The sequence below is a fragment of the Lepisma saccharinum genome, chromosome 15, assembly GCF_977018435.1.
Source record: "Lepisma saccharinum chromosome 15, izLepSacc3.1, whole genome shotgun sequence".
Lineage (NCBI taxonomy): Eukaryota > Metazoa > Arthropoda > Insecta > Zygentoma > Lepismatidae > Lepisma > Lepisma saccharinum.
In genome coordinates, this window is record NC_139243.1 from 64,763,298 (window position 1) to 64,781,290 (window position 17,993).

At 37.9% G+C, this 17,993-nt stretch overlaps 1 protein-coding gene across 1 annotated transcript; it reads right to left on the reverse strand.

The window, feature by feature from the left end:
* Positions 1-281: 281 nt before the first annotated feature.
* Positions 282-9,586, reverse strand: LOC145999302 (uncharacterized). Its single transcript, XM_083136241.1, has 3 exons — positions 9,506-9,586; positions 873-1,220; positions 282-377 (listed from the first exon to the last, which is right to left on the reverse strand). The coding sequence occupies exons 1-3, from the start codon at positions 9,584-9,586 to the stop codon at positions 282-284; spliced, it is 525 nt and encodes a 174-aa protein (XP_082992367.1).
* Positions 9,587-17,993: the final 8,407 nt, after the last annotated feature.

Here is a 17,993-nt window from a genome sequence, read left to right on the forward strand (position 1 = left end):
GCACATGCTGTGTAACCTCAAGGGGATGGAGAAAGGCATTGGACATTACTCCTGTTTGGCCCTTTATTCTAAAAAGAAAATAAAGGCAGGAAAGGATGACAAAATGAGGGCTGACTATCAAAAAAGTATATCCAAAAATTTTGGATACACCACTCTACACATGGCTTGATCCCATAAAAAAAAAAGGCATCAAATGGCAGGAAATTTCAGAGGACTATAAATTCCAAACTAGAATTGATATTCCAAAAGCAAAAATAAATCCTATGGGTTCTTATATATGTCTAAGGATATAATGTAACAAATTTTATCCCAATCTGACATGGTGGGATGGACACTTCTGGAGAATCTTGTATTGAATGACCAGTAACCCTGCAGCACTGCTGGCACAATAGAGAAATTACATGAATCATAATCTACAAGCAATAAGGTCCAATTTTGAACCTTAGTACTGCCGTGCTCATTTTCAATCCTTGTACTAAAATTTTCTTCACCTACCTTTCTGTAGGATCTACCACTTCGCCTTCCACCTCATCAGGATTCTCTACACTATACTTCATGTCTTTATCTTCACTTAAAATTAATTCACCATTGTCATTGTCCTCAGATGGCATTTTTGTAACAAGTTGTCCATGATAACATGGATAAAATCCTTCACTTTTATGTACATTTTGCCCACTAGGAACTTCCCGATTTCTGCCTTCCAATTGAATCCAACTATCACCACTTACACTTTCCACTTTACAATCTGAAGTTTCTTTCATGTACTTACTTGATAGTTTGATGTCAACAGAAGCATCCTGTATGCACTGATTAGATGGTTTGATGTCAACAGAAACATCCTGTATGCACTGATTAGATGGTTTGATGTCAACAGAAGCATCCTGTATGCTCTGCTTAGATTCTTTGATATCGACAGAAGCATCCTGTATGCACTGCTTAGATTGTTTCATATTGACAGAAACATCCTGTATGCACTGATCAGATGGTTTGATGTCAACAGACAAATCAACATCAGGAGGCTCCTTGAATGATTCAGTTGCAGTCTTCACACATGACTCATCCGGAAGCCACACATTCTCCAGAGATGTTTGTTCACAAACTAATGGATCGGCACTTTCTGATTCAGACTCAATGCACACTTCCACAGAAGAGAAACCTGTGTCAGACACTTGAAGAGCCAAATTTTCTTCACAATCATCAGACCAGGATGAAGAAGCCTTCTGAAAGACAATCACAAGCAGTGTGGATTAAAAATTATGATCTTTAATTTAAATGTGTTTCTTACATCTTATAAAAAAAATAATCAGATTTTTTTTATTTATGAGGCTCAGTCAAAATAAATAACGAGGCAGAGGATATTTCACAGTACTACTTATGTAACGTCCCTCAGAAGTATTGTCTGCCACTGTTAGGCATTTATCCCATTGTGACACCAGTCGCAAAATGGCATGGTCGTAGAACTCCTTTGGCTGCTGTTGGAAACAACTGGACACGTACTTCTTGATGTCATCGTCCGATTGAAACTGTTGTCTCTGCAGTGCTTTTTTGAGCTCACCGAAGATGTGGAAGTCACACGGGGACAGATCTGGACTATAGAGAGAGGACATCCCACTTGAATGTTTTCAGACATTCCTTTGTTGTGTTGGCTGTGTGTGGTTTAGCATTGTCGTGCAATAGGCAGGGTTGGCATTTTGCCTAGATTTCTTTAAAAAAAAAACCTCAACCCAGGTGGGTTTTTCTTTTCTTTTTCAGATAAAGCCTGGGTTTTATTGGGTTTTTAAGGTTATATTTAAAAATATATATCATAAGAATGAAATAACCTACAGACAAAAAGTTTAAGACCACCAGGAAAAAGTGCCAAAAATCAGTAGAAATGAATGTATTTCGTAATTAATGTACAAGAAACAGATGTAAGAATCTGCTTGGCAATGTACAAACATAGGTACATCCACATACATACTAATGTCACCTCATATTTTGCTTTCATCAATATGTCCGCCATGGGCCTTAATGACAGCAGCGCAAACACGTGGCATGCGCTCCAAAAGTTTGTCCAGATAGGATGGTTGAATGTTACGCCAGGCATCGTTGATGAATTCCCATAGCTGATGTGTTGCTGGGTAACTTCTTCCTGATGTCCCTATCGATTTGGTCCCATAGCAGTTCAATTGGTGAGAGATCAGCAGTCTGTGGTGGCCACGTCATGAGAACTAATGCCCCTGCTGTTGCCTTGCATTCCAAATACCGCGTGCACTATTTGGATGTATGTTTGCGATCATTATCTTGTTGAAAAATAAGCCCATTACCAACAAGACGACGACCAGAGGGGATGGCATGGTGCACCAATATCTGATGATACCCTTCTTTTACCAACGTTCCCTGAATTTGATGAAGGTCCCCCATCTGGTTTCCGCCAAAACATCCCCACACCATTACACTTCCACCCCCATGTTTCACTGTGGGAACAAGACACTCTTCTTTCATTCTCTCGCCGACCTTTCGACGCACAAAGGTTCGCCTATTGCTGCCAAATAATTCATATTTGGCTTCGTCGGTCCAGAGTACCAGTTTCCAGTTATCCACAGTCCAACCTTGGTGCGTTTTAGCCCAGGCCAATCGTTTTGTCTTGTTCACACGTTGTAACAATGGCTTTATAGTAGCTACTCTGCCATGCAGCCCTTCTTCACGCAACCTATTCTTCACCGTTGACACAGACACAGGCGTCACTCTGCTGTAATTCAGGGAAGCAGCGATGACTGGTGCTGTTAGGCACCTGTTCCGTTTGCTAGTTACTGTAGTATATCTATCGTCAGCTGCAGACGTTACACGAGCTCTTCCACTACGTGCACGGTCAGCATGGCTGTTGGTTTTACGGTATCTGTCCAATGCACAATGAACACCAGTGTTGGAAATATTCAGTTTTCTTGCTATTTCGCATTCCAAATAACCTTCATTTTTCAGTGCACATATCACAGCACGCTTTTCAACCAAAATCGCCTGTTCCCCACGATGACGGGCCATTTCACACAGCTCCACTTACTTTGCACACCTCGCACACAATAATGGGCTCGCAATGTCACCTGCATGAACAGCATCTGACCCTGAGCCACTGATAAGGATGCGCATGAGGCTGGCTACCGTACTGACCGGTTTCACGCACACAGTTGCAATGTTGCCAGCTTGAGCAAAGTTTTTGTCACTTTCCAATTTGCCAACCACATGCTACACATTCGGAAAAAAATTGGTTTTGCGTCTTGCGAGGTTCAGACTAGACTACATTGCATTTTCCATGTGTATCATCGTCACGTCTTTCTTGGACAGGAACCGTTGGTTCCATACAACACTCCATACTGATTTTTTTAGCCATTTTTCATGGTGGTCTTAAACTTTTTGTCGGTAGTGTACATTATTCCCCTAGTAGTAATGTATCATAACATTTTATTTGTACTGCTTTATACCCTGTCCCAACTCTCTCTGGAGCAAGCGAACAAAAACAAGTATCTGCGCAAGTAGTAACGTGAGATGGCTCCACCAATGAACATGGGAGAGAGAGAAATAGATTGCCTGGAGGAGTAAGCGACTGCAGTTACCAACCTTCACAGCAGCATGTACTGCTTTGCTCTGCCCACTCTATTTCCTTCCCTTTTCTGATGCTAAGCACACCCTTGCTCCAGAGATATTTGCCACAGGGAATAGTTATTTAATATTTCGGTTCTAAAATATTTGTCCAACAACTTGATTCAACTCTTCCTGCATGGTGTAATAGTTACTACTGTTGCTTTGTGATCAGTTTTCAGGGTTGCATTCCCTGAGGAGGAACATACTTTGGTGTATCCAAGAATCAAATTAACGGGTGGGAGTACAAAATGTGGCATTACAAGTGCTTTTTTTTCCTTCTGGTAGTCAACAATGGCACTCCATACTGCCACCTTATTATAGGTGAGGACTAATAACATTTTATTCTAACAAGAAAAATGCCTACAATGCCAGAGGTCCTGGGTTCGAATCCCAGCTTGGGCATGGATGTTTGTGAGTGTCCATTCATCAATTTCATCACATCATCACTCATCCCCATCTTCGCAAATTAGCCAAAAGTGGCACAAAAAGATAAGTAAAATAAAGTAAATCAATCAATGAAATCCATTCTGAACTTCAGTTTATGAAACAAATTATTTTGTGAATGCAGTGTTGTACATATATTGGAATGAATTATGTTACAAACACATTTTTTTCTAATTTATTTCATATGCCATAGACCATTAAATAAACCAAAAATACTATGTAATACAATGTTTTAAATCTGCTTCAAAACAGTATGTTCACAGTTTATCACAGTTGTGTTTTCCCACTATTTTTCTGGACTTTTAAAGCATAAATACCTCCTCCATGTATTAACCATGCCAAATTATAAGTTAGTCATTTCTAATTGTCTGGCTGATTTCATCCAAATGGAATACCTTATACATTTCCAAAATATCTGGCTAGCATTAATGCTGAATCAGAAACGGAATGAGTAATTACTCCTCCTTAATCGAGAAAACTTGCAAATGCAATCACACCAAAACGTGAACACCTTCCGTAAGTTGGCTTTATTCCAACTACTCCACAATAAGCTTTCAAATGCTATGAGAATGGCAATTCTCATGGTCAAAACATTAGTGACCTCCAATTTGGTCACAACAAACCCAAAACATGCACTATATTTCAAAACATTTATTGTCAAATTATAGCTTAAGCAAAGCCCTAAAATTCTTAAGACCCTTTTCTTAATCTCCAAAAATGTAGTTTAGGCTGAGATTTGAAAGTGTCATCAGAATTTGGAATCTACCTCAGCATAAGAAAAATCCATTTTTTTCTACTCTTGAAATGCTTTGAACAAATGCAAATACAAAACAGAGTCATTCCCTAGATGTATCTAGCTGTGATTAATTTCAACTAAAAACCTCTAAATTTACAGCAGTTATTGTTGTCTCAAAATTGGTGACTTACCCCCACTTTCCTAAAACACACACACTACATTACACAGTTTTTACTAAAAACTTAAAACTCTAGTGATGCCGTAACATTGCTGAGACTTGTGTTTCTAAATGTAGGAAAATATAAAAGAGTCAAATATGACCATAATTTAAAGTTCTCACAAGACATGTTAAACCAGTCTCTCGTCTACTATTTTTAAACATGGTAACCAATTTTTCTCAAAGACAATGTGAGACAAATCCTTTAAGTTATATTGCAACTCAAAAGCTTTGCATTTATGGCAGTTATCAAAAATAGAATGTGTGTGATCTTACCGTTTACCGCCACTCCTCTCAAGCTAAGAAATATTATTTTAAAAGTTTTACTGCAAAATTGCAGACCAATGAAATCTCTACAATTACTCAGTTTAATTCCTTATACTCTGAAAATGTATTCTAGACCGTTTTGAAACATTGTAGGGCATAGCATAGCATTCTGCAGCATGCAGAAAATAAGTTTTTCATCCACCATCTAGAAACAAATTGTTCAATTTGGTTTACACGTTTTCTAGCTGCAGAAATAACTTTACCTAAATTATTCTAAATTTACAGCAGTTATCATGGTCATTAAATAGATGACTTATCCCTCTCTGCCCATCCACCCTAACTCATGCTCCTCGTAAATCATGAACCATAGTTTGAAAATTTTATTGTTAAATAATTGTGCAAGTGCATAATACTCCTTAAGTTTCATGCACAAAGCTAATATTGTGGTAATTATGAAGATGCACGACTTACATGGATATAGAGCTTCTAATCAGACATAAATAACATTTTACTGCATAGGCAAGCAACCCATTAGGATGAGAAATGACAAAAATCATTTAAGTGTGTTCCAATTTAATTATGCCACAATTAACGACATTTCAATAAAATGTACTCAATTCTCCCTTGAAATGTTTAAACTTGCAAAAAAATTTTGTATCAATTGAAACAGTTGAAACTATGATCTGCCACTATCGTTTCCCCTCACATAAGGAAGTAACAGATAACCAAAGAGCTCCCACATTTCAAAATTATAAGCTTCGTTCAACTATGCGGCATCAATAAATGCAAAGGTTTTATCTAAAAATTTCCGATACTTTTCTGTTTTGTTTCTTAGATATATAATATCTTTACTTGTGTTAAAAGTCCATTTCTAGCATAATTTGAGGATAATAGCCTGAAAAAAACCACTGTGACTTGTACTACATTCATTATTTTTAGTATTTAAAGCTCTGCTAATTCTTTTCATTACAAGTTTTCCAAAAAAATTTTACAATCGTAGAACCTCACAAGTTTTTAAAGCAATAATTTACATTTGGGTCATTCCATGTCAAATCGTCCAGAATTTTGTGAAAATGTCACCCACCATCTCCGATTTTGATGAAATTCAGTATACTTATAGAACTTTTGATGCTAATTACAAAAATGGCAACTTTTTTGAGATTGGTCAAGGGGATCAGAAATTACGCGATTTTAAAAATCTCCCTGTACGCCACATGCGGCTCCACTTTGAATGACACGCATTAGGTTATAAATTATAGTATCTTCTCTCAGGTTTGCCGTAGAAACTTCAAGTTTGATTTCTTTTGCTCAGGATAGTGTAATCTTTCATTTAAATAAGGTTTCTGATCAGTGTATCAATAATCATCCATTTTATGTATAGTTTCATGTACTTTTTTAGAAAAATAAATGACTAACTTCTAGAGTGAATTTCGTGCAATCCCCCCCCCCCTCAATTTCACCCTATGCTTACCTTCACACATAGTGAACAGAAATTTTGAATATTATACCTCAAAACATATTGTACTTCAGACTTTGTGCTAAATACATAAGCATTTTTAATAAGATTAACTTTTAATGCAAATGATTTTTTGATGACCCTGTCTCTGAACCGCCCATCCCAATTTTTCCATCAAGCATTAGTACCCACTCTCAGCTACCTGTATATAACATTTGGGTGAAATTGAAGGGGGGGGATTGCACGAAATTCGCTCTTGAAGTTAGTCATTTATTTTTCTAAAAAAATACATGAAACTATACATAAAATACATGATTATTGATACACTGATCAAAAACCTTATTTAAATGAAAGCTTACACTATCCTGAGTAAAAGAAATCAAACTTGAAGTTTCTACGGCAAACCTGAGAGAAGATACTATAATTTATAACCTAATGCATGTCATTCAAAGTGGAGCCGTAATTTCTGAACCCCTTGGCCAATCTCAAAAAAGTTGTCATTTTTGTAATTAGCATCAAAAGTTCTATAAGTATACCGAATTTCATCAAAATCTGAGATGGTGGATGACATGGCCCGGATGATTTGACGTGGAATGACCCATTTTCTGAAAAAACTACACATTTCGTCTGTTTTTTTTGGTGGTTGTTTTTGAGGTGGGTTTTTCTAAAAGAAAAAAAAATGCATGGGGAAAACTGGACCCATTGAGCGCACACTTTATGGAACATCAACGTGTCCTTGATGACTTGATGATTGTGTGGGCAGTACCATGACTAAGCCCCACTGATGCTGAAATGTCATCCACTGATACATGACAGTCTGTCTTGATTAGCTCATCCACCTGCATAACATGCTGGTCTGTGACACACTTTGGTGCCCCACTCAGCATGTTCTTCTTGTTCCACTCCTGCACTCTTGCCCGGGACATACATTGCACCCCATATACCCATATATCCTTTCCATTCCTTGATGGTATTCACAACCCCCTACACCTTCCGCTGTCAAGAAGCGTACAACACCCCGCTGCTCCTCTTTGGATACATCCATTACACGTCGCAGTCACACACGGAATGACTGGACACGGCCGCTGCTCAGTTAGCAGCCTTTGCGCATACCTTGCCAGACATGTAACACCATCTAGTGAGAAAACATGTGCAAATCAGTTCAAATCAAAACTGATTCGCACATGTTTTCTCACACCTGCACCTCGATTTCAGGCCTGTTGACCCATTTCTAACTACCATAGTTTTGGTGTAATATCCTCTGCCTCATTATTTATTGACTGAGCCAAAAAAATCACAGGTTGTTAAAAAAAACACCACACAAACTTCTGCACACTGCATGCCTTAAGACTTTCTAAAACAAAGGGGATGTGAGGTTTGATACACCCTAGTGGATACAGGGACAAAGAAAATTGGCTACAACCAGATGTAGCAACTCTTTTGAATGTCAATTGTGACATGCACTATAGTAAAGTCCCCCATGCATATTGCACCGTGCCATTAAGACATGTTAGGGGAAGGGGATGTGGGGGATAGAGCTACACACATTCTCGATCATGGTTCACTATGGAGGTGATGTGATTGTGATCAGCACCATTCTCCAGCTGCCTTTACCCCCGGGTACCTATATATTTGAGGCTGGGTGAACCTCAAAGGTGCTTTATACATGCACAAGGGTAGAAAAATTCTGACCTCAGATCACCCACCTGGGCACAAAACATGCTCTATGGTTTCAGTAAAAAGACAGATGGGCAGAGACTTGAATAAACAGGCAGAATACTTGAAATAATACAGAAGACAGTCAGCATGTTCCAATGGAGCAATCTAATATAACAGTGGTAAATAATTCTTTGGTCCATTTTGTCCATGCTGTATCTGAATGCTGCTCCAAGTAAGAAAATGCATAACAAGCATTACATACACTTACAGTGTAACTTAGAATAAATATTCCTCAGGGGGTAGTAGCTAAAAAGGTAAAATAAAATTGGGGAATAAAATAAAAAAGAGAAACTTAAATTAAGGTTCCAGTGTATGTGTGATCCGATTTTGTTATGTAAAATATACAATAGCTATAAAATACCTTCTACGACTGGTTATTAAAAGATAAAATCCAGTGTTTTGATCTTCTAAACAAAGGATTCCATCAGCAATGTTGTTATATGTTATTATACATTTGTCCTACACATTAGCCTTTCAACCTCCTCATTTTACAAAGTTAATGATGAACACTCATGTCATGAGATTGAAAAGTTGGATGTGGTGTTTTTTTATTACCCCCTTTAGGTGCAGCTTTCATTACTAGTATTTTGTTATGATGAGTGCATTAACATAGACATTTATCAAGAATGTATGGTAAAATATAATGAACACATGCAACTCTTGCACATTACGTAACTCAATTGAATTTTAAATATATTTTTAAACATGGCAATATCTTGTTCTGTAGATATATTCCATTCCTCATGTATTTGAAAATAGTTTTACAATGAGGTCCATGTCACACACAAAATTGATTTGCTGTGACAAACAGGAGAGAATAGTGTATTATGAAACATAATTTTATTCACAAGAACTCTGATACTTATATATCTCTTTCACAGTGGTTCTTCAAGAAAGTATACATGATTACATTATTAGTAACAGCAGGTGTAAAAATAATACTTTTCATTTCTTAGAAATACATCTATTACCACCCCAAGAGCAAATAAGGGTTGACTGTATTTTTTAGTACATCACAACTCCTTCAAGTAAAAAATAGTAACTTTACCTCAAAGCCCATCTCCCTTCTCTGCTTCTCTTCTGCAGATGCTGGGTTTTCATTCAGAAGATTTTCCGATTCAGAAGACATGTTATGGAAGTCCTGCAAGATTCTCTGGCTTGTCTATGAACGGATAGCACACAAACTTTGGCAAACTGTCATTCTCTGAAACCTAGAATGAAGAAAACTGAAGTCATAAGTAGGGTAGGGTTGGGACATGGGTATTTAAACACTGGGTAGCTAAATAAAATTTGGGTAAATACTGGGTATTTATGAAAATTTTAGTCATCTACCAAGAAACGCCATAGCTCAATTCGTAGAGCATCTGGCTATCACTCAGAAGACCTAGGCTCATCCTGGAGCAGGTGATCTGCACAAGGGAAAATTTTCCCTGTTTCTGCATGACTCTGAGGTTCACCCAGACTCATATAAATCAGGACAACCCTGGAGGGTAAAGGCAGGATGCTAATCACCATCACAACTATGGCTATGATCAAGAATATGTGGAGCTCTGTACCTCCACACACCCCATGTGCCTTCACAGCATGTGTGCACAACAAACAGGGATACCCTTGCCCTTTCTTTTTTTTTTAGTTATCTACCTCAAAAGTAGATATTTATTACAAATTAAATGTTCGCTTCATATTTTGTCTTGAGACAAAAATATAAACATCCTTCTTTGCAATTGTTACAGTTGAACATCTGGATTCCCTACCAAACTTGTAAAATTTATTGTAAACTGCATTTTTAAATTATACAAAGCTTTGTATATTTCTATTCCTATTATATTTTGGTCATTCCAGTTATATATTGCATGTCCTCACTTTTATAGCTACATTCACATCTCTTACTCAGTATGGCCACTATTGGACCATGATAAAATACAAATATAATTCCTGGTTTAAGGCAAACTTTCCAAAACTTCAAGGGTATAAACAGATGTTTTCTCTATTTCAACCTTACATATTACCACCTCTCACCCTCCCACAAATATAATTAACAATCTAAAGGGTCTGTGTGAATAAAGGCCGACACACTCATCTCTGCCGCGGTGCAGATCTCAATTTTCATTTCATCTCCCTGCCTCTTAGCATCACCTGTTCTACCCTGCTCGCCAACCTTTGTCATTGTTGCCGATTGTCATTCTATTCCTGGACACACTCGCCCAAACATAATTGAAAACAATTGAATAGTGCTCCAGCTCACGGTTCACACCATTCAACAGGAACATTAATGTGGCAATATAGCATGACGTAATGGTTGCTTCTTTTATGCAGTGCATTTTCATTGGCTAGTTAGTAACTAGTGTGGCCAACTGTATTAATGAAGCACTTTTCTATCACGGAAGGACAAAGACAGAGTGTGTGTGAGTTTTGTTGGATTGGAAGCACCAAAATATTATTTTAAGTACTTGACCAGCTTGACGTTGACTGTGTGTATTGAGTGTGTATGTTAGTGAACTTTGCATTCCATAATGCCTCCAGTACTAATGTTCATACTTCATCACTTTAGAATTGTTCAGAAGAAATAAATTATATGGATGCATGAGTATTTCTGTGTTTCAACTCTCGGCTCTGTCACGTGTTCTTGTAGGAATTGTAAGAAGGAAGGAAGCTGGTATTTTTGCTGCTTAATGCGATGCATATTGTTTTCTTTGTTAAAATTGGCATGCTTTGATGGCAAGTTCATAACAAAAGAGAAATCCACACAGCTTATCGTCTGGTGGCAATATATGTACTTGTTATTCTTTTCTTCTTATTCTTGTTATTGTTGCGGAAGCCAATATCGTTTGTAAATGTACAACAAAGGCAGCCGACTGTCGCCCATCATAGAGAGGCAATAACACTGCTTAAGGAGAACTGTTTGTGGTCCAATTGTCGAGGTTTAACACTTTCGCAGCGCAGGTTATTAGTTCTCAAACCAGTGGTAGTGTCACTCATGTATCACATGTCGTTGCAGTAAAAATGTGGGCTTATTGGGAGTGAACAGTTAAAATGCCACCAAGCCAATTAATGCAATGGAAAAATAATACATTATTTACTTTATTTGAAATCACACAAATAATGAATCACTATGAATTCTTTGCATCACTTTGGGTAATTTTACGCATGTGTTAGTCCAAATTTAGCGAAGTTTTAGTCCATATGTATGTACATCGAACAGATTAGCAACACTGGCTCTCGCATTGCGATGCACATCAGCTGGGCTTGTGAATCTGGTGAAACCAGTTACTTTGCAGACTTATGGGACACTCTAGGCGAAAGCACAGGCGCAGCATTTTGTTTAGAGAATGTTTCCACATGGCATCCAGCAGAAGGAATGTTCTTAATGGCAAAAATAAACACTACTGCGGACACTGTTACTCATTTCAATCACATTCTAAGAACAGTTGAGGCATACTCATCTTGTGCATGTTGCTTCATGTTGCTATCTGTTAAAATTATAATACATTTTCGAAGTAGTTCAGTTTGGATCCATCAAGCAGACGCATTGTCTGCAAGCAGCAGACGATTCTCACCGAACAAACCAGCCTCCTGGCCTGCATTTGGTGAATCTCGTTCTTGCACGAAACGTACAGAATGCGACTTTTGGGACAGCATAATAAATCTCATGAAATGCATGGAAGAACTTATGGGACAGCCAGTTACCATAACTCGTTTAACGTGTTAAAATCGTGCAACTTTCGGAACGGGACCTATACTCTTGAAAAAAGAAAAGATGAAGCATTTTCAAGCAGATCAAAGTTTCAAGCAATGAGGGTGCATTTTTCTTATGTGATCAAATGTATCAGTGACCTAGTCAATGGAATGAAGACTGTATGATAGAACAGGGGTTCCCAAACTGTTTCGTATCATGACACCCTTAGTATTTCAAGATACTTCTGCAGAGGCCCAAGTCAGAATGTAAGCCTATCTAGCACTTGCAAGGCTCAGTTAGTGTAGTTTGGTTGCTTGCCTTAAACACATATTTCAAACAAACATTTTACATGTAAAAAGTACTAAATAAGCATATATTTGGAAGCGTCATTTCAGTGAAAGTATTGGAACATTTCGCGACACCCCTGTAAGCCACTTTGATAGAATATTTTGGAAAGGATTTTTTTTTGTACATATATGTGTAGTCAATTGCAACCATGTGAGTAGTGAAACTTTTAGTTTGGTTTTGTTTACATGGTTAATACGGGTCACATTTCTGCATCAGAAGTATGAAATGTACACTACATAATTACAAGCAAAATTGCACTAAATGTAGACAGGAATAGCATTTTTGGGAGTCATACTAGCTACAACCGTTTTGTATGTAATACAGAATTGTGAAATAGTAAGATGGAATGTAGTCTCTCTTTCCCCCTGCTGAACTTTCGTGAATTATTTGCAGATTATCATGTGAGGCTCGTAGGAAGTTTTTTGCTCAATGCCAGATCAAGATGTGATCAGGTGTTTAAAGAATCTAGGGGCATTATTCTACTGCGAGGAGACCTAAAGGTGACCCACCTAATCTAACAATCAAAGGATTTCAGAATATTTTATTACTACCAAGAGCCCTAAACCTAACCTGACTAACAATAACAAAAACATTTAGGAGTGAAAAAATACTCCTTCACATCCCACGCATGTGAAATAAGATGGTAGCAGCAGTCTGTATCTAAGACAACAGTAAATGAATGACTGCTTGCAAACCATCAGATAGAAGTGCATGGGAGGGAAAAATTGTTCTCCAGAAAAAGTGTAGTAAGTAGTCACGAAACCTCTGAAGTATGTGTTAACGGACATAATTAGAAATCAAACCATGTAAAATACCACAGTGGTCTAGTCGGTAAGGACCAGCCCCCCGTGACGGAGTGATTAGCACATAGTGCTACAATGGCTTTGAATCCAGGTCTGGGCATGAATGTTTGTGAGTGTTCATTCATCAATTTCATCATATCATCACTCATCCCCATCTTCGGAAATTAGCCAAAAGTGGCACAAAAAGCAAAGTTAAATAAAGCAAATCACTCACACTCTAGTTGGTAGGGCATTTGACTGTCATGTGGGAGACCCGGGTTGTTTCCAGGGTGGGTGATCTAAGGTCGGAATTTTTCTGACCTTGCCCCTGCAAAAAGTGGTTCTGGGGTTTGTCAGGGGTACCTGGGGGCAACCTTGGGGGGATAAAGGCAGATGGAGCATAGTGCTGGTCACATCACCTCCAAAAGAGCAGAGACTGAAAATGTGTGGGGCCCAACCCCCACATCCCCTAAATGTGCCTTCATGGCATGGTTTACCTTATTACTGAAAAAAAATGCAGTGGCCATGAAAGAATTTCGACAATTTCTTGGTTGTATCACTCTTGATTTTCTGCCTTTCTTTACTAATCATGATGATGAGGATGACTGATGATCAGATGTACAAAATTTTGTTGATGGGATTAAAAACCAACCAACTGATATGCTTGGCCAGAGAGCCAACAAAATTTATCTTCGATTCAAATTAGAAACATGCTTGTCATGAGGATGCTGATATATTCAAGAATATCATTCAGCATATTGTTGCCATATACCATGTAGGCCCCTACATGGCCATGTCTGTAGTTCATACGTTATCCATGTGCATTTGACACAATGCACAATTGCAAACACATTCTTGAAAAATTTACATATTTTTGCATTTCTTAGTATTTACACATGGTTGTACACATTTTGTATGTGCATGCAACTGGTTCAGACACATAAAAATTGTGGAAGTATTTCATGATAGAAGTACATGGGCCACATGTCAGGACTAAATACATCAGATATTCAATTCTGCATTGTGAACAAATTTTATGTTATGTAAAACATCAACATATATTAATTGCAAAAAAAAAGAAAAATTATAAATAAATTTAGATCAGTACATTTGGTCACCAGCCCTACATGGGTAACGGTTTCGAAAGTTGAATGATTTTTTTCAACGTTTTTACACATTGTACAATTTGTATGTATAATATGGGATGTAGTTTCATTATTTATGAAATGGGAACTTATTATGTGCAGACAAAAATGTTATGCTTTCTTCTCTTTTTCCAAATATAAAATATATAATGATTAAATAACAAATATTTGCTCACTCTCTCTCTCTCTCTCTCTCTCACTCTAGTTTTACTAGCGTTTTATTTACATATAGTAGCTCTTGGCTTCCAATGAAAACAACTGAGTAAGCATGTATTTATTTGGGTAACAGAACAAGTGTTTTTATTGTTGTTGTTGTTGATTAGGTTTATTTTACTTTGCTTTTCTGCCACACTTTGTTATCGCGAAGATGAGGATGAGAGTGATATATGATGGAATTGATGAAGGCCAGGATTCGAACACGTGACGAGCGTGTATTCTTGTTCCTGTGTGTTGTACTCTGCAGTGAATAATGAAATGATTTTTTTTTTTTTCAAAACTCAAAAAAAAGCCAAATGAATATCATTGAAGAAACTACAAACATGTGTGTATTGTTACCTGTTTATCCCCTTAAATATATTGAATTTTTAGTAACAGTTAGATATAGTAGTGTTTCAAATTTACAGGAGAAAAGACAGGAAAGTACTTATGGAATTGAGTTCCTGTGGACTTTTGGAAGCTGGGAATAGTGTTTTTTCCATTCGTGCAACTTATTCGGCCGGTAAATAATGTAATTTTCGATATTCATGTATCTCCATTGCACGATAGCTCGTGCCACCATTACCGTCGACTACATGAATCAAATGTTCCGTGCGTTCGATTATGTAACCCCCTGTCACTGTAGCAACCATGCGGTAGTTTTACAAGATGACGCGTGAGCGTTTTTTTTTTTTTTTTCAATTCAATTTTGTATGTTTGCCTAAGCTAACTGAACATAACCTTCTGTGAATGGTTTGTGGATCAATTTTAGCCTAAAAACCATCATTTTTTGGTTAATAAGTGTTAGTGTAGCAACCACGCGGTAGTTTTACAAAATGACTCGTGAGCGTTTTTTTTTTAAATTTAATTTTCTGTTTGCCTAACCTAACTGAACCTAACCTAACCTTCCATGAATAGTTTGTGGATCAATTTTCACTTAAAGACCTTTTGTGAATAGTTTGTGTAGCATTTATCGGTTCATAAGTTTGGAAACACTGTATATCAGCTGACGATAGACAATGCGAGTCAAGATTTGCCCGCCGAATTAGCAATGACCAAAAGAACATAATCCCAAGTTGAAAAATGTTCCGCTATGCATATAAGGTAAGTACAAATGTAAATAATTCGGAAATAAACGAGTTAAATGTGTTTTCACTATATCTAACTACTACCACAATTTTTACATGGTTCTATTCGATTGTGATTTACGTCTGTTAACATCAGTGACGTGAGGTGACCTCAACCCTTGGCATAGCAATCCGAGGGGTGCCGAAGGGTGGCTTTTGGGGGTCATAACCTCTCCCCCCCCCACACACACACACACACTTTAGCACCCAGTATTTCTAAAAAAGTACACATAACTCCCACCTCCTTTCGAAACAATTTCATTTGATTACTAAGCCAGAGATTGCCATGGGTGTTCTTTGTGTGTGTGTGTTTTCATCAATTTATCATCTTCACGATTGGCCAAAAGCCGCAGGAAATCGAAGTAAAATAAACCAAATGTAACAATCTATCAATGATTTGATTTGATATTTGTTACTTAGAGTAGATTTTTTGTCACGTTTGGTTAAGCGCGAAGATGATACGATATAATTAAGGAAGGAACAAACACAAAGAAAACCCATCCTCAGGTGGGGAGTCGACCCCCACTGTGATAACCACTCCCCCACGGTTGGTTGATTTGGTGTTTTAAGCCCACGTTATGCACAGAAAGACTAATCGGGACTGGCCCTACAATCTAAAGTGGGAACTGAACCACTATGTGCCTCCACTGGGTACCGCCGTCCCTCGTAGAAGAGTGGTGTTAGCATATCAAGCTTCGACATGAGGAGCCCCGGATTCAAATCCCAGCATGGGCATGGATGTTTGTGAGTTTCCATTCATCAATTACATCAAGTCATCACTCCTCCCCATCTATACAAATTAGTCAAAAGTGGCACAAGAAGCAAAGTAAAATAAAGCTAACTAACTAACTCTCTACCCATCTTAAACCTGAAGGTTCATGGCTGAAGCAACACAGGCCTTCCATCTTTCCCTATCTTGAGCAAGATCTATATACTCTTTTCCACCTCTACCGATTTCCTTTAGGTCCATCTCAACGTTGTCCCTCCATCTTCGTCTTGGCCTTCCTAGAGGTCTCTTACCATCAGGTTTCCCAACAAGAATCCTGTGAACTCCTCTTTCCTCTCCCATTCGTGCCACATGGCCTGCCCACCTAAGTCTTCTTGATTTAATTATTCTAATAATATCTGGACATGAATACAAAATATGTAACCTTCTCCACTCACCTGTCTCCTCATCCCTTTTAGGTCCAAATATTTTCCTAAGGATCTTATTTTCAAATACTCTCAATTTGTGTTCCTCTTTCAATATAAGGGAACAAGTTTCACACCCATATAATACTACAGGCAAAATTACGGTTTTGTATATTTCACAAATAAAAAAATCCACTGGTAACCGATCCAGGACCACTTGCATTCCCCCATGCAGGTCGGCCGACAACAAATACTAGAGGAAAGGGCTAACCATTCAGATACGTGTGTGTCGGTAAAGCAAACTGCACTTTCCCCCAGTTATAATTTTCAATTGGTGTAAGAAACACCATCTTTGTGTATGATTAACTTTTTTTTAAAAAAAATTTGCATTGCTTGATTGGTAAATGTCTGTTATATAGGAGACACATTAATATTTGATATTCTGTGTTTCGGATGGTTCGTACTTACCAACTGTGTATTGCGGAACATAGTTCAAGGTGCCATTATGATTTTTACACGAAAATAACTTCGATTTTTCACATTACGAGTAATTCTTTTGGTTCCTTTCTTCCATTGCGGAACATACAATATGGCGCACACAGCTGTGGATCATCATGCGTCGTGCTTGTGTTTTGTCGATTTGGAGTGGGTATGCAGTGTTTCCACCTTCTTAACTGAAAAATACCTACTTTCGTGTTCATTATGTCATCACAAACTATTTACAGATAGCCCCACGAACCATTGACAGATAGTCCCAAAAAAAATTTACGATAACCCCACGAACCATTGATGGATAGCCCCAAAAACCATTCACGATAGCCCCACGAACCATTGACAGATAGCCCCAAAAAACATTCACCATAGCCCCATGGACCATTTCCGTCAAGGTTGGGTTGGTTAGGTAAGCATAGTTAAGAAAAAAAATTCTCATAAAAAAGGCACGTTTGGAAACACTGGCGAGACCGCGTGACTTTCGACGCTCGCGCCATCTGCAGGAACATAATGGAAACGACGACATAATGTTGTCGCTTTGCACAAAATGCAAGTTTATTATATCAAAAGACCTTATTTCCTGTTCTGCAGCATTGTACGATGAGAAAATACCTCCACGAGCTTTCCAAAATGCTATAGA

What these genes read in the sequence shown, in the direction of transcription:
- LOC145999302 (XM_083136241.1), bottom strand. Translation starts at nt 9,586, where the DNA reads ATGTCTTCTGAATCGGAAAATCTTCTGAATGAAAACCCAGCATCTGCA. An exon ending in GAAGGGAGATGGGCTTTGAG is followed by an intron (nt 1,221 to 9,505) that starts GTAAAGTTACTA and finishes ATTGTCTTTCAG; the next exon opens with AAGGCTTCTTCATCCTGGTC. An exon ending in AGAGCATACAGGATGCTTCT is followed by an intron (nt 378 to 872) that starts GTTGACATCAAA and finishes TTGTGCCAGCAG; the next exon opens with TGCTGCAGGGTTACTGGTCA.